General features: G+C 37.2%; 5 protein-coding genes across 5 annotated transcripts in view; 3 read left to right on the top strand and 2 right to left on the bottom strand.

Moving 5' to 3' along the window:
- Positions 1-7,863: 7,863 nt before the first annotated feature.
- On the top strand, positions 7,864-9,553 carry LOC134802036 (zinc finger protein 429-like). Its single transcript, XM_063774650.1, has 2 exons — positions 7,864-8,145; positions 8,404-9,553. The coding sequence occupies exons 1-2, from the start codon at positions 7,951-7,953 to the stop codon at positions 9,394-9,396; spliced, it is 1,188 nt and encodes a 395-aa protein (XP_063630720.1). The 5' UTR covers positions 7,864-7,950; the 3' UTR covers positions 9,397-9,553.
- Positions 9,554-10,167: 614 nt separating this feature from the next.
- Positions 10,168-11,864, top strand: LOC134802041 (zinc finger protein 26-like). The gene is made up of 2 exons (XM_063774656.1): positions 10,168-10,465; positions 10,553-11,864. Exons 1-2 carry the CDS (start codon positions 10,280-10,282, stop codon positions 11,783-11,785), a joined length of 1,419 nt encoding a protein of 472 aa, XP_063630726.1. The 5' UTR covers positions 10,168-10,279; the 3' UTR covers positions 11,786-11,864.
- A 671-nt stretch (positions 11,865-12,535) lies between these two features.
- LOC134801702 (gastrula zinc finger protein XlCGF46.1-like) lies at positions 12,536-14,422 on the bottom strand. The gene is made up of 2 exons (XM_063774297.1): positions 14,056-14,422; positions 12,536-13,752 (listed from the first exon to the last, which is right to left on the bottom strand). Exons 1-2 carry the CDS (start codon positions 14,251-14,253, stop codon positions 12,616-12,618), a joined length of 1,335 nt encoding a protein of 444 aa, XP_063630367.1. The 5' UTR covers positions 14,254-14,422; the 3' UTR covers positions 12,536-12,615.
- Positions 14,423-14,675: 253 nt separating this feature from the next.
- Positions 14,676-21,503, top strand: LOC134801797 (uncharacterized). The gene is made up of 2 exons (XM_063774398.1): positions 14,676-14,804; positions 17,463-21,503. Exon 2 carries the CDS (start codon positions 17,463-17,465, stop codon positions 21,072-21,074), a length of 3,612 nt encoding a protein of 1,203 aa, XP_063630468.1. The 5' UTR covers positions 14,676-14,804; the 3' UTR covers positions 21,075-21,503.
- A 909-nt stretch (positions 21,504-22,412) lies between these two features.
- LOC134801858 (cuticle protein 19-like) overlaps positions 22,413-23,365 on the bottom strand; it is a 45,486-nt gene continuing 44,533 nt past the window's right edge. The window contains exons 5-6 of the mRNA XM_063774498.1: positions 23,103-23,306; positions 22,413-22,559 (exon numbers count right to left, since the gene is read on the bottom strand). Coding sequence (XP_063630568.1) covers positions 22,434-22,559; positions 23,103-23,306 — 330 coding nt within the window. The 3' untranslated portion in view covers positions 22,413-22,433. The remainder of the gene's footprint in view (positions 22,560-23,102; positions 23,307-23,365) is intronic.

The raw sequence follows: 23,365 nt of genomic DNA, 5'->3' as shown, positions 1-23,365 counted from the left end.
GACTAACACTGCGCATTTCGTAAATTATAAGCAACTGTTTCGTATCAGTATTAGTGAGATTAAAGTTAATTTTCTAGTCATGTTGAAAAAAAAAAGTTATTGATTTATTTACGACATGCATGGTCACCCTAAAATTACAATACTAAACTACCGATACTCTGTGTCAAATTTAATGTCATCACTGTCTGGTTACTTTTGAAAACTCGTATCTCACTCAAGTTTGACAGTTATTTTCTTCGTAATCATAACGCTGTCATTACGGTTAAAGAGTTTTTATATTCAGTGACTAGGTCTAGTAGGGTGACCATGATTGTAGAGAATTAAACTAGCCCTCACTAAAAAGTAAAAAAATAGGAAAAACTGTGGTTGTTTCGCCTAAATACGATGGTGATCGATCAATTATCAGTTACTGAGTATGCAGGATTAGTCCTGCTCACGTCTCATGAATCACCCTGTATATATATTTTTTAATTCTGATAAAAACTGGCCAAGTTAAATCTAAACTACTTTAAGATCTCACATTTTTTTTAATAACAGCAATTGCTATAGGTATCCAATAAAGCAAAGAAATAGAGTTTAATACTTGTTCATAATGTTATTTTGTTCCTATAAATACATATTTGGATTTTGCATAGAACTTGGCACTCATTTAGATCTCCATTCTTTTTGCGGCGAAGTCCACAGCCAAGTATAATTTTTGTATTGAACTTGGCTCTCCTTTTTTACATTTATGTTTTTGGTGGGATATCATTACTTTTTGTAAAGAAAACTAGGCAGGTATTGAGATTTAATGTTACGACACACCGTTGGCCGGTTGTTTAGCGCGTATTACAAGTTTTTTGTATGGGGACACCACTTATTTTTTGACTTAACTTTATTTTTATATTTCTGTTATATAGCAAATATAATAATACATATATTGGGATAGTTCCAAATATCTGCTTGTAACGGTTCCAACGCTACAATTAAAAAAAAATTGTATGGGGATCCCTCCTATTTTTTTAATTTTTTTTATTTTTAGATTTTTTCCTACGCTTACACACAATTACTGAGCTGGATTCCAAATTTCATCCTCCTAGGTCATCTGGAAGTAGGTTAGATTTAGGTACTATATGTCAGTCAGTGCTAAAATTTACGACATTTTGACGTTCATATCTTTATAACCGTTTGAGCTAGCTTCATGAAATTTGGGCTTCTAGATATCCTTATGGATATAATTAAACACACGTAGTTTTATGTGTTTACGTTAAAGAGGTTTTGAGTTATAGACGGGTCAAAAGTGGCACCAAGTGGTTCGTGTAATATTACACTCGGCGCTGGCTAGCCAGTTCCTTTGCTTGAACTTGGCTTGACACGCTGCCGCGTGTCTAGATTTTAACTGGATAAGGCATGATGGGTGGGGGAAATGAGCGAACGGGATAGTCTTATGTATCTTTCAGTAGGAGTAGCAGCGAAAGCGCTATTATCGTTTGTCCTTGTCACAGTCTCACATTTTTTTTTATTGCCCACCTTAAATTAGTATGGGCTATGGTGGGCAACAAATAAATTCGACCAATCATAGTGTCGCATTGCCTATGTTTTGTCCCTCACGGAGACACGCGTATACCACTTCTATAGGATCCTACCTTCTATGTAGTTAGGCCTGGGACTGTCTTATTTTTTCGCACATAGACAGAGACGTTGTTCGATATCAGTTTTTTTGGAATTATGTTGGCAATATGTTATTTAAGACTTAAGACTTATTTTAATTCAATTTCACTATGATTGTGTGAAATATTTCGCTAGTCTGTTATTCTAACAAATGACAGTCACTGAAATATGAAACCTATGGAAGTAAAACGTCAACGAAAAATGCGTGCCAGTGTGACGTCATCCGGCCGCTAAACATGGCGGTTTTAGTGCTGCCCAAAAGATTTTTACTGTTACTAGGTTTTATCGATACATCGATAACTTTTGAACGTTCTCGGCTCATTTTATTTAAAATATGAATGAATAATGAATATGTATGAATTATTTGTGGAATTTATGTTTTAATAGTAAGTAAGTAAGTAAATATTCTTTATGAGTATATTGTTATGTGAAAAGATACTTTGATTGAGTAAGACGTGTAAAATGTAAGACAATTTCGTGCTTCGAATTTAACAGGTAAACCGAGATGACGCTGTTCAACTCCATATATATTGCGATTTTTGCGGTAACTCTGATTTTCAAAAGTTGACGTTTGACAACCCAGTGACCGCAAAACACATGGCGCAGTACAGCGCCATCTGTTTTGGATGTCAGAATAAGTGTACGTGTTTTTCTTAGACTTTACCTCTCTATTACAATCAATTTTGTTGTGTTGTTAACCCTAAAGTCCGTAACACACTACCGCACCGCACCTCGACCTTGGTGCGCCGTACCTATAAGTGAGAGCGATACAAATTCAAACTTATCAAGCGACGGGTGAAAAGAACAAAACACCTTCAGAACATTTATTTAATTACAAAAATAAGGAATGACTTCCGCTTTTCAACTTCAACTTCTTCAACATTTATTTAGCAAATAGGTCAAAAGGGCACTTGTACACGTCAACATTGAATTTACATACAAGCAATAATAATAACAATTAGTGTCCGACCGAAGGTTCGGTTTCGGTTTCGGTTTCGGCCAGTTTCGGCCAAAAAAACATGTTTCGGCGGTAGTTTCGGTTTCGGCCAAAAAACGGCCGAACCTTTCGGCCGGGCCGAAACTTACGAAATGGTACTTCGGACTAAGACCAAAAGTTGGGGAATAAGTAGGACAACAATAGTAATAACCTACATATACTGATTCATGTATAGGTACAGAAATTAATTTATTTATTATTATAAAACACAATTCCATTATGAGGGCGCCACTGGACGGTCGACGCAGTCTTAAGAGGCTGTCAATACCTATAACGCGCACACTGTCTAATTTTATCGGAGTGAATGAGATAGCACTGTCGGACGTAGCCGTTGGCCGAGTATCAGCTCGGCCCGAGTCGAACGATGTCTTTTTCGCTCTTATTCACTCACTTATTCAGTCATTTCCTATCTACCTCTAATGGCAAATTTTAAGCGAGGCTAAAGGCTACGCTCAAGTAGTGCCGCAAAGTTGATTTTCTGTACAGTTAATATTTTGCGAGGCTGAAAAGCTGACTATTGTTTAAAATGAAAAAAAAAAACCCTTAAAAGTGTCCCCAGTACAATTTTTCATACGAATGCTCGACCTTAGCCTAATTTTTTAGTCTTTACCCCAATTTACCATTGGTTTGTATTCCACATGTCCTCTACTTCAGCTTAGCCTTGGGCCTCCCTGCGCCATGCTCGGCCTGCGGTCTCGCTTTTTAATACAATGGACATTGGTTGGAGTCTGTGCTCAACTACTTATCCTGAAGCCTGAAGCACGGCTTTGACTTCGCATGAAAGTTCGCCTCACTGGGGCACTTCGGACTTTTAGGCCCAGGTGAAGATCGGTACGCGGCCTTGCGATCATCATCATTCACTAGCCCATTCATTTGGGGTCGGCGCAGTATGTTTTTTACGTCCATACCTCTCTCTCGCCCGTCATCTCATCATTCACTTGCGTTCGTTTCATATCATCTCTCACACAGTCCATCCACCTTTTTCTCGGTTTTCCACTCTTGTTACTTCCCTTGCGATATTGCTAACAAAAAAATTCGCGCTCGCTGCGCTCGCGTTTTTGATTGGTTTTTTGGTTGACCCTATATCTAATCTACATGTTAGCTTGACTGATGAGTTAGACCAAGAAAATTCGGCAATGATTTTGATAGCATACGTAGTGCTACTAGTGCAAATGTTATTAATACGTCATAATTTCATAGAAGTTTTGACGTTTAAAATAACACTTGCACTGCGTGTGTTATCAAAATCATTGCAGAATTATCTTGGTCTAACTCCAGTAATTTTCTTAAAAAACTGCTTAATTAACATCAATTTCAAGGACATTGGGTGTTGACAGCCCCAAAATATTTGTGTAAAAACGGTTTTATGCCATTTTTTCAACGATTTTAGCAAGTCTACAAAAGTTTCGGTTTCGGTTTCGGTTTCGGCCGAAACTAGAGCCAAAGCCGAACATTCGGTTTCGGTTTCGGTTTCGGCAAAAAAACATGTTTCGGTCGGACACTAATAACAATACATCAACAATTTTATAAAATACAACTAACTGCAACTACCAGTTCAAACTAACATATTACAATTACTTATTGATGTACCTATATGGTCTCTTAATGTCGAATTACATAAAAAAAACTATAATAATAATATAAAAAAGCCCGCAGGGCAGTTTGTGGAGTAACGACCCCACGGACCCGAGTGCTCCCCAGAGTCGGTCAAGGTCTACGTCTCCAACCACTTTTTCTTTTTATGTTCATTTCTTGGTAACCTGTAAAACATGTTTTAATTATTTAATTAAGATAATTTAGTTGGTTTTAAGCGGGGTAGCATGATAAAGTAAGAAAATATAAATAAACAATCATAATAAATCGATATCAAAGTCGATAAATAAAGTACAACCCTAGCTGAAATGTTTACATTATTTAAGCGTAAAAATATAGTTAAATAAGTCAAATCACTTCATGATCTATAACTGCACATAAGAACCTTGCTATTTATAATGTGAAACATCCTTAAAATTCCCAGGAACATTAACAATAACCAATATTTTTAATGTAAATTATAGCGTACCTGTGTAAGGTTAAAGATGGCTGATTTGGTGTTTTTCTTATGCAGCACCCTAATACACTACACACTGGCATATTCGCGACGTAATTGTTCACATTTGGCTTCAATTATTTTCAAACAGAAGCAAAATACTGAAAGATAATTAATAATTTTCATTTTCACCACGACTTTTTGACAGGACAAGTACCGGCTGAACTGACTGACAATGACATTTAGGCCGCTAAACATGGCGGATTTTCGGCCGCATTATGCCGGCTACATACGTAACGATAAATCGTTGCGATAAAACTGTGCAGTCCGACTGTGCAGATAAATCGAACCGTGTGTATGACAAATCGTTACGATAAATCGTTGATCGGTGGCAGTTGCAAATTATATCAGAAAAATCGTTGTCGAAGCGAACTGCACAGTTTTATCGTTGCGTGTGGATGGCGACCGTTCATTTCGGCAGTATTTCACGTCGCTCGCTTGTGTGCGCACGTGGGTTACCTATTATTCAAGTAAGTACATTAATGAAAAAAATAAACTTTAGAATTTGGAAAGTAAAGAAAGTGAATTAAACTAACATTTATTATGTGTAATCAAATATATATACTGTTACTGTCTATCCTTCGGGGCCCCCTGAGGAACGGGGCCCTGTGTGCACGGGCCCCGTGTGCCCTTATGGTCAAGACGGTACTGCATTTAGTGCCAGTGACCCGATAGTAGGGTTCTCTGTTCGTAGTCGCTGTTTTTGCAAGCTTTTATTTAGTTTCACCTGACTGTTGTCTGTCTGTTTGTCGGTCTGTAATCAAATCTAGCAAGTTAAATTTGATCCACTTCCCGGTTTCCGATTGAGCTGATTTTTTTTTTGTATTTGCATTGTATTTGTAATTTGCATGTATAAATCGGATGACAATCCAATATTATGGCACCATTGAGCTGATCTGAGGATGGAGACAGGAGGTGGCCATAGGAACTCTGTGATGAAACAACGCAACCTAATAGTGTTAGGGGTTTTTATAATTGTCTTGATGAGTATTAGTTGTCTGTTGTAAGAAAAGTACAGTCAGCAATAAAAGCTTGTACCAAAAATGAAATTTTTGGCAAAAACTTATTTATGTACTTACGGGATTTTTCATGTTTTCCTACGCTCATACTATAATTTTATTTAATCGTATGGCTTTACCTACATTATACATCTGTATAATAGAGAAATCATAAATCTAACTCCAAAGCAGTGCCATTGTGGATGACATGTTGTTTCTGATGAGCTTTGCGGAGAACTGATGATCGGCTCCGATATCGGAGGCGTGTGGAGGCACTAGGAACGTTCGATTTATCGCACAGTCGGACTGCACAGTTTTATCGCAACGATTTATCGTTACGTATGTAGCCGGCATTAGGTATTTACTCGTACGTATTTTCATGAACCACTTTATGTACGTACCTCGGAGTAATTAACAATGGAGCCGCCATTAACAGGCGTTCCCCTCTGTCGAAAATAGGCGGCCAATGGTCAACAACTTGTCAACCATATGTATGGACTGACGTTTATCTGACATGACGTACCTATACATTTGATGTGCCCCTCCCCCGCAAAAAACGGCAGACTATTTTGTACCGAAAATTTTAGACATGGCGTCTCCGTTGGTTATATCCTCTAAGGTACGTACCGAAATACTGTCATCCTTTTTTGCTGTGGGTGACAGTGCTGAGTAAAAACGAGATAGATAGATATTTATGTTTGTGCCGTCAAAATGGGTGCTATTTGTATAAGCAATTGTACGTATAGAACTTTATTTAAACCTATAACATTTCTTCAAATTACGAACAAGGAAGTAAACAAACAACACTAATTAAAAACTAAACTTAAATATAAATATAAACTAAATAATAATGACGAACAAAAATTAATTAAACTAATAACTAAAAATACTAAACTAAAACTACCTAAAAAATAAAAAAACCTACAAATAAAAAATTGGCCCCAGGTCTGTGCCCTCCGGTAGGGTTAGGGTTGCCAGATCGAAAGGCGCTATTATCGGGAAACAATATAATTTTTTCGGGATTTTGGGACTTATGTCGGGAAAAAAATACATTCAAATTAAAGTAATTGTATTAAAAACAACGATATTTTACATTATTGGCACTACGTCAGCCCGCTCGCTCGACGACAGGTTCAGAACTTGAAATTATTGTTTTATAACGTGAAGCTGTTTTTCGGGACAGTTTACACTTTGTCGGGAATCGGGAACACATGCTAAAAATCGGGAGAATCCCGCCAAATCCCGACCATCTGTGGCCTATTTTATAAAGCTACAAGTTACAATTTACAAGCGGAAGTCTCTTTCTAACCCTATGTGTTAGAACGAGACTTCCGCTTGTAAATTGTAACTTGTAGCTTTATAAAATAGGCCACTGGCAACCCTAGGCACAGAATAATTAATAGTACTACCGTACAGAAAGGAAACTTCCTACAAAAACGAAGTTTGACAGCGGTTCAGGGTCGAATCATGCTGTCCTTTTCTAATATATGGCACTATCCCTTTCGGCTATTTAGGGTTGTCAAAAATCAAGTGATTATCTTATCTGTGGTCGTGCACGCAAAAGGAAGTCAAGTGGTGCCAACCCTAATAATTGCTCGGAGCAATGCTGAGCCGAGCGGAGCCGAGTTTGACCGAAGTCAGGAGTTTCGCACCCCTGCCCTAGGTAGGGTGCCCAGAAGGCTGGCGGCGTTACCGCGCTGAACGGCAACGCCAATGCGTTGGGCGAGGTAGGCTCCAGCCTTCCGGTCACCCGTTGCGTCTATAAGGCGCTTGGCTAATTCTTTGTAAATGCTGTGCGCGCCTTGACCCCACGGCCCAAGCGTCTCCACACCAAACGGCTCAAACATGCAGCCGGTGTCTATGGCTGCATATTTGCGCCGCTTGAGATGCTCGGCCGCATCGGCAGCGGCGCCAGCCCTGGAAGATGGGACGGCGCGAGCGTGTCCACGCTCCGGCGGTGACGAGGGCCCGGCGCAGTATGTCATTAAGACTGGCGTGGCGTGCCATGCGGCCGGAACAATATGTCTTGTCCCTATTATACAGGGTCTATGATGACAGTAGATGCATGACGCATGACATACAGCAATGTCAAGATGACATGTTGATGTGTTGATGTAGAGTTGTTGATATCAACGGCCCTTCAATTTAAGTTTATTTTGTGGCTGCTATTTTATATTTAAAAATAAATAAATTAGTAAAACTTATAAGTCCCCGCGATGCTACCAAACAGTATTACTATGGAAGCTGTGAAACTTATAATTAACCCCAAACTAACAATACAAACTTGTTTTCTGTGCTTCAAACAACAAGATGAGTTATACAATATTCATTCCGATCTGGTCATTATTACAGACCACCAAGAATTCACGGTTTCTGTGTTTAAAATGGTGTCGTACTTATTTTCCTTACAAGTAAGTATCTTTTTACATTAGTCTTGAAATAAGTTATTGTTTTTTTTGGTATTTTAGTACAGTTGCAGAGAAGTTAAGTATTTATTTAGTTTTTCAACACCCTGTGGCTCACAAACGCTCTAAACTTAGATTATGAAAATTCTAAATGAAAATCAATAAAATACCTACGGCACATTTTGTAAGACAAAAGTTTTTTAAGTCAATTAATTTTTTTAGTCAGCTTCAGCAATTATAAAACGTATTTTTCGTCTGTTTCAGGATACAGTATTGCAACAAGTCTGTAATAAATGCTCAGAAATAGTCATAAGTATTTATATTCTCTTACAAAATTACACAATAATGAAACAAAGTCTGAAGAAAATTGCTGAAACCTTAGAAAAAGAGATCTCAGGCATAAAGAAGTTTGACAAAAATTGCTATCTAAGAATACATCGCAATAAAGAGAAATCAGTGAATAAGATTAAAAAAAAGAATGTTAAGTCTGATGAATGCCGAAAATGTGATATGACTTTTGAATCAAAAGAACAGTTACAAGAACACAAAAAAATTACTCACAAAAATACTAACAAAGCAGTTGTTTGTCATATTTGTGGAAAAACCTGCAAGACACCAAGCGCTTTGAAAGCTCACTCAAACTGTCACAAAGTAAAACAATGTCCGTACTGCTCGAAAATGTTGAAAACACATTCGCATTTCAAAAAACATGTTAATAACCATGTGACATACAAACGGAAGCAAAATAACACAAAATACAATTGTCATAACTGTAATTTCGTTAGCCTAAGCAAAGGAACTGTAGAAGCGCATATAAACAAAGTCCATTTAGGAATCAGACCTTATATATGTAGTATATGTGACAAAGGATTTTTCAAGAAAAGTAATTTAACCGAACATATCCACATACATGATAAAGTAAAAACCGAGACATGTGAAATCTGCGGTGACAGTTTTGTCAGCAAAAAGACTCTCATGGAACATATAAGACTACATAAAAATCAGAAACCATACAAATGCGAAATATGCTCGGAAAGTTTTGTCACATCGGGACGGAGATCAGACCATGTTAAAAGAAAACATATGGAGAAGAAGGAATGCTGTTTGATTTGTAATAAAATGTTCAGTTTGAAGAAAACGCTGAATAGACATGTAAGGAAAATGCACTGGCAACAATGCAATGACATACATGTATCAGAGTTTGTTGAAACTGCTGATGGTGGTGTTAATATGGAAATGTTGTTGCCTAGTTCTTGATGCGTTCCAGCGGGATTGGCGGGATCTTGCTCAGCACGGAGGGAAAGGGAGAGGGGAGGCCTTTGCCCAGCAGTGGGACTGGGACACACACATAGGCAAATAAAAAATAAAAAAAACATTATTAATATTGTAAAAATGACTTAGACGAGACTTCATAGGCAAGAAAGTATTAATAATGTATTATATATTATTAGCATAATTTGTATGTATTATTAGCATAATTATATTTAAGATTGTTTTAGATTAATTTTGCAATTGTATCATATGAATAGATCATGTCTATTACTTACATTTTTTTAGTATAATTTAATATTATCTTGTAAGTATTAAATCCAATGGTAAATAATTTGCCTCTTTTTCTATGAAATTTGGTTTAAAGGGCTGGAATCCAGGGCATAAAATTCCATTTAAAAAAGTTTACATCATAACATAAAGGCGTGTCCAGACGAGTCAATTTTTCGCCAATCTGATTAAATTGTCCGATCGAATCAGGCCGTGCGGACGCAAACGCCAATTTGGCTCGCCGAATTCAAACGCCGATTATGACCGATATTACCGATAAAATGGGGCGCGGACGCAAGAATAACAATTTGTGACGCCAGTAAAATTGGTAATTAAATTGGAAATTGACGCCAATTTCATTTCTGATTAAATCGGTCGATTTGATCACCCCGTCTGGACTCCACTTAACAAATCACTGTGTGTATAATAGGCCTTTAGTTATCTGTGCCGAACGCTCCCCAAGTGACGCCTTTGAGACGCTTCTCTTTGAATCGAACATTTTGATTGACGTTTTGAAACTGTCTCTTCGAATCCGAACGATCCAAAGAAATATTTTTGATTTTGAATTAGTATTACGTCTCGTTTTTTATTAAAGTATATCATGGAGCCAGATGCTGGTATTATATTATCAGCTTTCAAGTATCTAACGAAGGACGACGAACAAATTTGCAGGTTATGTTTGAGCCCTACGCCTCAGTACGCAAAATATATTCAGGATTCCGTGATTTTGAAAAAGCCATACTATGAAGACACCGTTACATATGCTGAGATGTTCGAAGAACTTGGTGTAAGTAGAATTTTTAAACTTAGAATACAGGTTAAAATAAGTCTGATATAACAGAACGAATATCAATTGTTATTTGGTTTCTTACAGGTCAGTGAAGAGCCGCTACTGCCGCAAACCTTGTGTGATACCTGCGCCCGGGCCGTTACGAACGGTTATTTATTTAAAAAACTTCACGAACATTCCAAAGAACAGTGGGACACCGTGCTATCAAGTCTTAACAAAACATTGATGCAAGCTGAAACTGTCAGTCCCTCAGTAAAGACTGCTTACATAGTGCTTAGCGAAACAGGTAACTACATAGTGACAAGACGTAAGACACATTCACCTAATAAAGAGACTGCTGCACTGAAATTAAACAAGATAATCAAGAGTAGAACTCGGTATGTGCATCGCAAAAAAACCTGTCTTATTTGTGAGGAATGCGGCATGAAGTTTAAAACTAGAGTTCTCCTAGTTCGTCACATGAAGTCACACAAAGCTAAGCCTTTAAACTGCCCTCAATGCTTCAAAGCATTCTTAACTCAGATACAATTAACGGAACATGCAGAAAGAGTACACTATCCAAAGAAAATTAAATGTACTAAGTGTAAGAAAATGTTCAGTACGCAGAGAACTTTAAAAGCTCATGATCGGCAAGAGCATGTAGCTGTTTTATGCAAGTTATGCTTCGTACAATTCCCGTCTAGATCCGCGCTGAAGGTACACCTGGACAAACATGATGTTATTAAATGCCCTCGCTGTAACAAGAGTTTCATCAACAAACAAACATACAGGAGCCATGTAAAGCAGTGTGGCAATGCTGAAGCCAAAGTGATAAGCTTCTTCTGTGACATTTGCGAGAAAGGCTATATTCGTAAAAATGCTCTGCGCTCACATCTAAAGATAGACCATGGATTTGGTAAAGTACTTTCATGCAGTTGGTGTGCTAAGAAATTTGATGCCGCTAGCAGATTACGTAACCACATAGTGAAGCACACAAGGGAAAGGAACTTTAGTTGCGAGCATTGCAATGGGAAATTTGTTACTCAAGCCGCTTTAGTCTATCATACTCGCTTGCATACAGGCGAGCGGCCATTTAAATGTGACTTATGCGAGGAAAGCTTCCTCTCGGCTTCTAGAAGGATGGAGCATAAACGGAGAAAGCATTTCGGGCCTCAAATGGAATGTCCTGTATGCCACGTTAAGTTTGTGCTTGGCAGTCAGCTGAAGAAGCATGTAGCCCGACATTCAGATCCTCAAAGTAAACTTTATGTGCCAACGTTAGATGGGAAACAGGAGAGAAAATATGTAGTACGTAATGTACTTACACGAGTAAATTAGACTATGTAGTGTGCCTTATGAATAGACATCGTAAATTTTATAGCATTTTCGGTGCAGGGGAGTGGTGTTACGGAATTGGTATAAACAATTTCAACCGTAATGATTAATTTACGTTAATATTAACCTTCATTTACCATTTCAGTTGGAATTATCTATACCAATTCCGTTAACACCACTCCGCTGCATTAAAAATGTGCTATATAATTTACGATGTCTGCTTATGAATTTAATTAGTTATTATTTTATTTTATTATTTAACGAAATAAACTTCTTTTTTTAATATCTGATTTTATTGCAATTGTTTTATAACCAGCATTTAAGCTACAAATTGCAGTTCAATGCCTGCCTGTATTAACCAGTAATCAAGTTTTAAATTTAATAGAGGGACTAAAGGAAGAACAAATAAACAGATGCGTGAAGTGTAAAAAATATTTTATTTATAAATAATGTACCTAATTTTATAATAATTAGCCTATTCTGTGGGGTTGAGATATCTAAAGAAAAGAAGATAAAATCACCAAAATGGCCACAAGTATTCTAAACACCCTATTTTTATACCTCAATATAGCCTGTATTGGCTGAGCGTGCAGCGTCGCGAGGAAATTGCCGAGCGAAGCAGCTCGGCCGGGTTTAGCCTCGCCAGAGGCATTGAGGCCGCGAGTGCGGTTGCTTCGCCAGAGGAACGTCTACCTACACAGACCGATCTGCTTCGCGCGGCAACTTCCTCGCGAGGCGGCTCGTTCTTTGTGGACCCACCTAATGCCGGCAAGTAAGCATTTGGCTCGCCTAATGGTAATTCAATACCATAGCCTAATATAATGTACAATAATCTATATTCTGTTTTCTGTACACCAATCACTGTCCTTTTCATGATGTCTCTTAATGTGCGTCCTTAAGAAATGTGGGGTAACGAATTTACGTGAACAAATCTCACACATTAGCGTAGGCCCCACATGCTTATACTTTATATGCTCCGCTCTGGCTGATGCATTTACAAATGTTTCAAAACAATGTTCACATTTATACGGTCTTTCCCCAGTATGCCTTCTGGTGTGATATAATAACGCCTCTTTTGATACAAAACGGTTTGGACATATATTACATAAAAAGTTCTTTTCCTTAGTATGTGTTACCATGTGAACTTTTAGATAACTTGGAGCGGTGAATTTCTTATTACATTCCGGACATACGTGAGGTTTTGCGCCACCATGCTCAAATTTATAGTGTACTCTGAGTCCTCCTGAAGTACTGTAACTTTTACCACATTCTTTACATGAATATGGTTTATGAAGTTTGGTGCGAAACGGATGCGGGTCTAGAAGTCCTTTTTCGCACAAATCCACATGTTTTAAATAGAAATCTCTTGTAGCATAACTTTTACCACATTTCGGGCATTGGCTTTTATTGAAATGCTTTCCTTCATGAATTTTTAATTTGACAGAGCCTTGGCATGATTTTCCACACTCTTTGCATATGTGGATTTTGTGTGTTTTATTATGGTGTTCCATGAGAGTTTCTGCTGTATTTCTGTATTGGTTACAATCCGGGCATTTTAGTTTTTTACATAAATGGTTGGTCAATTCTTCATTCGTTTCAAATGCCTGCCAGCATTTTTCACAGAGAAGTTGATTATGATTTTCCTCGCAGTGTTTATGGTACTCTTCAGTGGTTGTGAACTCACTGGGACATTCATCACATATTATTTTTGTTTCTCCGACATTATATTTTGTTTCTGAAGTATTTTTATTCATTACTATCAACTCGGAATGGTTCTCATCTACAATAATGTAAAGTGACTGATCATCGTAAACTTTTAGATCAACATTAAGCGCATGTAATAAGTTATCCAAGGCATCTTCTAGCAGTCGGGAAGATTTATGATAAGTTTGTATGAGTCTCAAGCCTCTCAATGCATCAACTACACATTCTGTGCATACAGCATCTAATCCTGGTATTTCTTCATTTACCTGAAATTAAACATAGCTTATATTAGAAGATTTAGAAGTTTGTTTAACAAAGAGTAATTAATAGCTTCTACAAAAATTATAGTCAAGCAGAAGGAAAACAGATACTATAACTAGCTTTTTGTCATTGTGTACAAGTTTTTAAATAAGATCTGCTTAAATACGGGCCAATCTTACTTCACTATTACATTTTTATCCGATCTAGGATTATATTCGAACCGAATTTAAAGCCAATCCTACCACTTTCAGAGAACGAGAATCGACAGGCAATATTTCGAGTTTGAGACTTTATAAAGACACTCTTACCTCAGGCCCAAGGAATTTAGCAAGTAATTCCGATAGGGGCTGTAAACACTGCTGTTTTTCCTCTAAATCCAGGGCTACTCCGTCTCCAAACCGAACGTAATCTTCTTCGATATTCTTCAGACATAACCTACAGTGACTGAACCGTTTCCCATTCGTGATGTTCGAGATTATGAGTTTCATATCTGGTTTAACGCTCATATTTTAATTAATGGCGGTTTTTGGGTTTAAAGTTAATGAAGTGTATTATAAATTGACGAACACTGTATACAAATTTAATCTATTTGGCAGTTCGCGCTTTCGAAGCTTTCGTTCAGAATCAATGGAGGGGAGGAGTGATGAAGTATGAAACGACATTTTCAATATGGCGTCAAGCAAAATACAGATAAAAAAGTTCATAACGTTTTGATAAAGCGCGTTGGTATCGCATGTATATGTATAATGTTGAAGTTGCAATCCAATAGATCAACAGTATCGTTATCTAATCCTAATATTTATATTTAATTTATGATTTTGTACGAAACTATTTTATTCTCCGGAATGCATGCACTCATGCAGGCATGGTCCTAGACCAAAAATTGGGCAGTGTGTAGTGTGCTTAAGGATGATGTCATTTTCCGCCCCAGTGGGCGTTTGTTGTGTTGTGTTTTGACGCCGCCGGTTTGTTGTCTATAAATAGTCGTGTGTCGTGTCTTTCGAAAGTTTCGGGTCGTATTGAAAACTGAAATTCACATTGCAGATTTAGATTCAAGGTAAACTTGTTGTTTTCAATCTCCGATCATAAAGATTACGTTAAGTAAATATTTCTTTAATCTAGCCATATCTTAAATAATATAGCATCAGAACTTGATCCTCAGCTTTACAGACTACCATAATATACCTATATATGTAGATATTTTTCGAGTTCCACAATCCGTTATCCCTGATCAAGTTTCCAGATCAGTTTTTGCAGTATATAGCCCTTGCTACACGGTCGCCGACAAGCCTTCAACCGCGTGGCCTTGGTCTGTCCCGGACCGTGTAGACAGTTGTTTCCAACAAAATTTGACCAAAACTGACCAAGGACAGACCAAGGTCAGACGGTTAGAAGGCTTGTCCGCGACCGTGTAGCAAGGGCTAATTAACCGGAATGGATATGGCTGGCTATAAACAAATCATGCAGAAACATTTTAAAAAAATCAGCACAAAAAGTAACTTGTCATTAATTGACAAAGTTAACTTAGTTAATTCGTAGTTTGCCCAAATATATACGCCGTATCATTGAAGTGAATAAAAGTGACCATAGTAATAAGGTGCTAAAATAAGAGGTGCAAAGACGGCACTACCCAATGGGGTTGGCCGGTGGAAGTTTTTAGCAGATGGCGCCATCATAGCTTGCCCCGTCAATCCCTAGAATTGTGTCAAATTTTTGTTTTTTTAATACCCTGGATGCCAGCTCTTTAAGCCAAATCTCATAGAAAAAGGGGCAAGCTATGATGGCGCCATCTAGGCAAACCTTTGACAGTTGCCAACCCCATTTATTAATATTTTTCGATTCAAATTAAATTCCACTAAAACAATTTATTTCTTTCTTTCTTTAACAAACGTAGTATCTGAATTTCGCATTTTTTGTTGATTTTTATTAAAAAATCTAATAAAAATATGATTAACCCTAATTCCGGAACCAGTTCCGTAATTCCGGAATTGAGACCCTATATCGAAAATCAGTTCCATAATTGGAAACCGTCCGATATTGCAAGCCCTAATTACATCATATTATTATATACCTACCAAATAGGATTGGACTTGGATAGTTTTTACCAAATAAATAAATTTTAGAAAAGTAATATAGACAATCCTATACGTAAAAACTAGCCAAGACAAATCCTTTATAATTTCAGGATTTTCCACACAGCAAGATGGCGCCCATATATAGATCTTAATTGACACATATATTGAAATTGGCTCTCATTTCACATTTATGTTTTTGTTGGGATATCATTAACTTTTGTACAGAAATTACTAGTATTCATCATGAAAGTACTTTTGCACAAGCTGAAAAGGAGACTCTCGCTAACACGCGGTCAATAGGCCTGTTGCAAGTAACAAAGAATCATGGAAATAATGGTTTCAAAGAAACATATATGTTAATATGATTCGAAAAAATGGCCCAATCTCAGTATAAACTGAAGGATTATTAATATATTAAATAAAATAAAAGTGCAAAGTTCTCCAATCGGCCATTATTACTGAAACGCCAATCAGAATTAAGCGTTCTAAACAGTGACGTCATCAATCCATAACATATTTCTTTGAGCAACATAGACAACCTCATTGACCGAAATCCATACGTTCTCACCAAAGAGTTCGAAGGTGCAAAAAAAAATGTTATTTCGCCACTAAACATTTATTACGTCCAAAAAATATTATTACACGATATAAAGTAGATATATATTTGTTATTGTCTAAATAAAATGCTAAATAATACGATATTTCACCAACAAACTTTTTTAATTATTTGGCTGAATGGAACTATCATTGCCATGTTGGGTGTCGTAACTAGAAAAAATTAAAAATTAAAAAGTAAAACCGGCGCTCGGTGATTTTCACTCAAAATTTACATGTATCTAAATAATTCATCTTAAATTGCAACCGTGTGAGAGTTTTTGTGTAAAATGAGTTAATGTGATAAATTTTGGTAGTGTATTTATCATCCCTAATAGTAATATATGGTGCTGAATTAACAATATCATTCGGATTCAAGGGAAATTCGTAACTGTAAGTATGTAAACAATGTCTACCACCCTACCACCAACTAAATGGTGACGTCACAAATGTCGTGCGAGGCGTTTTCGCGCGAGTCTTAAACTAGCTATAATAAAATGCAATTATTTATGTTGAATCTTATGAGTATAGCTGAAATATTGTGTTTTTCGGAACCAATACAAGTGTACCGACAATAATAAAAGGGATTTCAAAATTTGTCATCAGGCCTATTGTCAAAAATGTTCAGTTTTCAGATTTTTTCCTTTGTATACGCCTAATATTGTACCTTCATGCCAAATATCAAGTTTCTAGATCATCTGGAAGTGGGTTAGGGTTTTCATCTATAAGTCTAAATTAATCTAATAATTATCAATATACGATTTTTTCCATCAAATTATCAATATTTTTCAGTTTTCAGATTTTTTCCTTTGTATATACCTAAAAGTCTAGCTTCATGCCAAATTTCAAGTTTGGGTCATCTAGAAGTAGGTTAGGTTTTTGTACTATAATAAAAAATGTCTGTTTTTTAAACGTAAATTTATCAATAACTGTTTGAGCTACGTTTCTGATATTTTGTGTCTAGATCATCTAAGCTACTTAATTCTGAGGCAATCCATCAGTACATTCAAATATCAAAACTAAAACTCACATACTTATGTTTTCAGATGACTCCTTCAATCAAATTATTTGGAAACCTGGGACAACGACATCGGTCCTTCAACACTTTGGTCCATGATGCTTATCTCCAAAACACACCTGTCCCAGACCAGAATCTTCCTGAAGAATCTGCCTTAGACATACTCTTTAAAATAGACCTGGCTTCAAAGAAAAAGAACATAGACTACATAATTGGCACCCTCAAAGATGATGATATGTTGTATGTGAGCAGAGCTTTAAAAAGCCTATGGCTTCTAGACACAGCACATTCGAAGATTATTAACCCAAGTTTCCTTGAACATGAACTCTTCCCCCAGATGACACTACCAGCTGTGAACAAGATGAGACACTCGATCCAGATGCATTTAAAAGATCCACAAAGATGTAAAGAGTTTTATCAGTTTTACAAAGATGGGAACTTTGATATAGCTGCCAAATTCCTCGGGCATTGTCCCAATGAATATATCTCAGCTGAATTCAGTGACATATTGGAGAAAATCACGCCAAAGCTTTTGAAACGTCTTAGCGAAAAGACTCCTCAAATCACGAAGATTTATTACGATAGTTTAAAGCAGAATAAGAAGCTTTTAGAATATTACCTTGAAAACGATTCCAAGTTTTTCGATAATGTAAAATATCTTCTAAAATCGGATGCTGATGTATTTTTCTATGTAATAGAAAACTTCTTCGTTCATCAGAAATTCAGTGCCATGAACGCCGTGATTTCAAAGTATACAATGAAACACCATAAAAACAGATTTCAGTGTAAGCCAGAGTTGTATACTGTATGGTTTCTCGATATGAAAACAGTAGCAAAATATTTAAATTCCGAAGAAATCAAGGACCTGGTGTTGAAACTAGCAAGAGCAGAGTATCTTAAGTCTTGGTTTACATACAAAAACGTAGAGCCCCTAATAAAACGCTTAAGTGAAGAAGAAAGAACAGCCTTCAAGAAATTAGTATTTGTTGATAAAGCATTTGGAGCCACTGTAAAAGAATGGCCGTATCCAATACCAACTCCGCCAGAGTTAGAAACACCTCAGACAAGCCTATTCGATGATGCGGAAATTAAACACTTTGACCCATATTACGAAGAAGATTGTTTCATGATGGAGTGTGGTATGTCTTTTAGATCAGCGCTGAAAAAACGGAAATATTGTAAATGGGAATGCAAGGAAACACTTCTAGACCAACTGTTTGACAAATATCGTTTCTCCAATTATAAACAAACTTATAACGAACTCAAAAAACAGTTGAGAGCTGAGAGTTCTCCACAAAACCGGCAGTTCATGCTGCTTGTTCTCGTGAGCAAGACTGGTGGAAGGACTGAAGATCTCGTGTCTTTGTTAGATCTTCTATCGCAGTACAAGAACGAGCCCGTGCATATCCGAGCTGCAATAATCAGGAGCTTGGTGAAGCGAGCGTTTGTGTGGCGTCTGCCGAGCGAACATTGGGCGAGGCTTTTAGAATGGGGGCACGGATTGGGTTTGGATGGAAGTACCCATGAAGCGGAGTGCCGCGAGGGACTACATGCAGTTGTAATACGCGACTTGCTCGCTAATGTTAAGCCAAGTCAGGCAGTTTGGGAAAAGTTTTTGTCCGACTTCGAGACTCTAAAAGAGTATTCTTTAACTGTTGAAGAGCGTAGTCGCGTTAGCGCTCGTCTACCGGCGTTGCTTTTAGAAGACGCTCAGTCTGAGCCAGAAAAACCCAAATTGAAGCAATTGCAGTATCTGTTGAATACTCTTAGTGCATACTGCATGCGGTATGACTATTTTCCTGGCACAATAGATGCAATAGCGTCAGCTGTCAAGTATTATTGGAATTCTGACGATGAATTGCGAAGAGATACTGAATGGTTGCTCAGTCAACTTTATGACGCTAGAGCGGGGAGAAAACGTCTTATAAAAGAATTCTTTGAAATTTATCAGACAGATGAGTCTTATGTCAATGCACTGCGACATGATGTATCTATTCTTGAAAATACTGAAAAATTAGAAAACATTATCGACGCTAAAAATTTGCAACATGAAAGGTTTTTTCAGAAATTAGCGCTTTTCTTCATGGAGAAAGACGGATTGGGAGAACGGTATCGCGCCTTGCTAGAAAATCGAGCAACTTCTGAGGCCGAGAAAACGGTAGCAAAGGCCAAGGCTTCCTTTTCAGATGAATCTGGAACTAAACCATTACCAGGACGTCAAATGCTGGCTAAGCCCCTGGCATTGCTTTCAGGGTCAAAGTTTCCGTGCCTTCTAAAAACATTTGATGCAGCGCCGCCCAAAACAGCTAATCGACAACTGGCTGCTGCGTTAAGAGCCAATGCCCATCTTGTTAGACCAGCTTTTGACTTGAAATCCTTCGGATGGCGTAAAGCAGGAGCTAAGGCTGTAGCCAACCGCGTAGCTATATGCAGACAAAACGATGTGGAAACGTATCTTACTGAGACTCTGTCCTGGAGACGTACATTACGACTAGCGCTGGTACTAGCTAGACGAGTCAATAAAGAACGATATGTATTCAAATTCTATTCTTCTGAAAGGCCTAATAAAGCGCTCCAGGCGGCATTGAGATACTTCCATTATAAGGGAGACAAATCGGACCTAAGTATTTGGGACATGATCAAGTCTCGCATTTCTGAAGCAGATCCTCGGCAATTGCGTTCATACTTGGAAGTAACGGAATCAGTACCGGAAGCTATTAAGGCGGAATATTGCTTCCTTGTCTACTTAGCATTTAAAAAGAGTGTACCTGATATGGAGTGGAATGCTTTTTCGAAAGTCCCTGCCATTTTACCAGAGTTAGATGAGAAATATATTTTCGACGCGAACGATGCTTTACTCGACGAATATTTTCCAATGAAGGAAATGGATTATAATAAAAGGGAATGTACTTTTGTGTATACACAGATAATTGCCAAATTCCTTGTTCTTAGTACTACTGAAGAAATGTTGGAGGAAAGATTTAGTAAGATTGGGTTGCCATTACTCAATCGACTCGAACGGTTGTGGAAAAAATCTTCCTGGGAAGATCTTCCTGATCAATATTATCTTGATAATTTTCTGTGTTACCTAAAATACAACAAAGCTTATTTCAATCCTAAATACGTATCGTGTCTGCCTGTGTTGGAGAAAATTACTGAATGGATGCATGGGTTTCTGTCTATAGAGAAGTGGTTTGAGAAATACGTATCTGTGCATTTAACTATGATCTATTTTAAAACCGCCAGACACTGCATCAAGGAACACCCAGAGTTATTTGAAGAAACTAGAAAACTAGAGGGCGCATTTATGTTGGGAACAATTTTCGGCAAGTTTATAGCAAACGAGATAGAAGAATTAAACAAAAAATATTTCCCTACTATAACGGAAGTGTATGCTGCAGATCTTGTGGAATATTTTAATAAGCATTTTTATCGTATATTTGACGAAAGCGTAGAGAAATTCACAATAGCTGTCTTAAATGGACTGCTGGTGAATAAATCGGTAGCTTCATGCTTTCTTGCAAAATATGCTTTCGAGCAATACCGGGATCGATTGAAAAGTGATAATGTGAACGACATTTTAAACAAATTTAAGGAGAGTGAGGTTAAAGAATTGCGTTTTGCGCATGATATCGAGTGATATACCTATTCATAAGCGTATATGTGATTTTTAGGGTTCCGTGCCAAAAAGGTACAAAAGGAACCCTTATTTTTATTTGCTTACGTACTCACAACGCGTTACGCTTGAATTGTAGTAAGGTAATAACTAGTAATAAGTAACTACATATATTATATATTTTTAGTTTTTATATTGAACAATTTTTGTGTTAATACCTAGTTAAACATATTTGCTTTGATATAATAAGCAATGTAATGTAAGTAATGTAACAAAAACCTTCATATATAAGGGTTATTAAGAACAAATGTTAATTAAAGTTGATTAAAGTAAAACACTATTTTATTTATTATCTTTTATTTTATAAAAATAAGGTACAAAAGGTATCTATTTCTAACTAACCAATTTTGTATTTATTTTTACATTACAAATAAATATAGCTATAGTACGGCAGTTTCTATGAGTATTTTAAAAATAGAAATAATACTTATCTTTACATAATAATCATTTATAAACAGAACACAAATAAACGAAAAAAGGATTTTGTTAAAAAGCATCGAAACAACAAACAAAAAATCGAGAATATTTTTTATGCGACAATGGTAACTATAATTGAAATATTCTATCTATTTAAACTAGAAATGGTAACTTTCGTTTTAAAAATAAAACAAGCACATACATTTTGGCGCCAGTCCTCTTGAGTTTTGACAGTTTTACCTTTTTTATAATTTAAGGATGTCTTACACGATCCAATTATCTTAATTTCGTCGAGTTGTCACGATTGGCTTTCACACTTAGAAAATATTCCCATGATTATAAAAATTTCGCTGTTTTCGCTCATCTTACATAACCATACAAATAGCCTATGGATCTCCGAGGCATTTTAACTAACGAATCTTAACATCTTAAAATTGTTTATTAGAGAATCAGAGAACCATGCTTCTAAAATATAACGTATTCTAGATACGTAGTTATTAAACTTTATGATTTAGGATTCTGAATTAAGTAAGATGTGTCAAGTGCTTTAAGCGCATAGTACAGTCACCTGCAATAATATATTATTCTTTGAAGGCCGCAAAAATATGTGACACGCTCTTACGGCTTTACAAATAAAATCGTGTCAGATATTTTTGCAGCCTTCGATGTGTAACATATAATTGCAGGTGACTGTACGTACTTGCTTATATTTGTTAGAAATATTTAAGGTCACTACTTTTTTCGTCAGAATCTGACGTGTTGCCTCACTATCACACTTACGTACGAATTTACAAGTGCGACAGAGAGGCAACACGTCGAACGTGGTTCGCGGTAGATCCTCTGAACACAATTTTAGGTCAATTTAAACTTTAACGTTATCTATTCTTGCATCGAACGACTAAAGACTTAATACTGGTAACCGCCTCCTTGGCTAGGGGGCACGTACTGCTGACCGGGACCGGCGCCGGCGGCGTTACCGGACGGGTAACCGGATGGCTGGTCGGGGTACCGGGCCTCGCCTTCGTACGACACCTGGAAATTTAAAAAGATGGATGAGTATTCACCGCATATTTGCACTCCGTCTGCACCATTTGCACTAGTTAGAATCTTATCAATAAATAATTAAAGTTTAAATTCTTCTAAATACTACTTCAGTGTTCCCAAAAACTGTTAATCAATTCTGAACCTTGTACTTAAAGTCCTTAAAGTGCAAATTACCTCCGCTTTAAAACCGAAAGTCTAAAGTCCTCCAAAACACTACTTCAGTGGTGCCGTGACCAGGATCCCAAAATTTGTTTATATATTCTGAACCTTGTACTGAAGCATTTAAAGTCCAAATTACCTCAGCATTGAAACCGTTCTTCCAATCAGCGGTCTACTTCACAATCTGCGTGCGTCCGTCCGGCAGGTCTACTCGGTATTCTCCTCGGGTGTAATTATGACTGTAGACCCTTATAACTAAGTAATTAAAGTCTAAAGTCCTCTAAATACTACTTCAGTGGTGCCGTGACCAGGATCCCAAAATTTGTTTATCAATTCTGAACCTTGTACTGAAGTACTTAAAATCCAAATTACCTCAGCATTGAAACCGTTCTTCCAATCAGCAGTGTACTTGACGATCTGCGTGCGTCCGTCAGGCAGGGCTACTCGGTACTCTCCTCGGGTGACGTCACCATCGGACACGGCGTTGTGGCTGTAGTCGTTACCGTCCTCGTTCACGGAGTAGGCGAAGTCGAAGGGCATGCCGGGCTCGTGGTGGTGGTGTTCGTCGTGGGAGTGCTGGAAAATGAAATATTTTTATTTACCAGCTTTTATTTTATTTCCCCAGTATACCTATG

The sequence above is a fragment of the Cydia splendana genome, chromosome 23 (genome assembly GCF_910591565.1).
Source record: "Cydia splendana chromosome 23, ilCydSple1.2, whole genome shotgun sequence".
Lineage (NCBI taxonomy): Eukaryota > Metazoa > Arthropoda > Insecta > Lepidoptera > Tortricidae > Cydia > Cydia splendana.
This window is presented reverse-complemented; position numbering and strand designations above follow the sequence as displayed.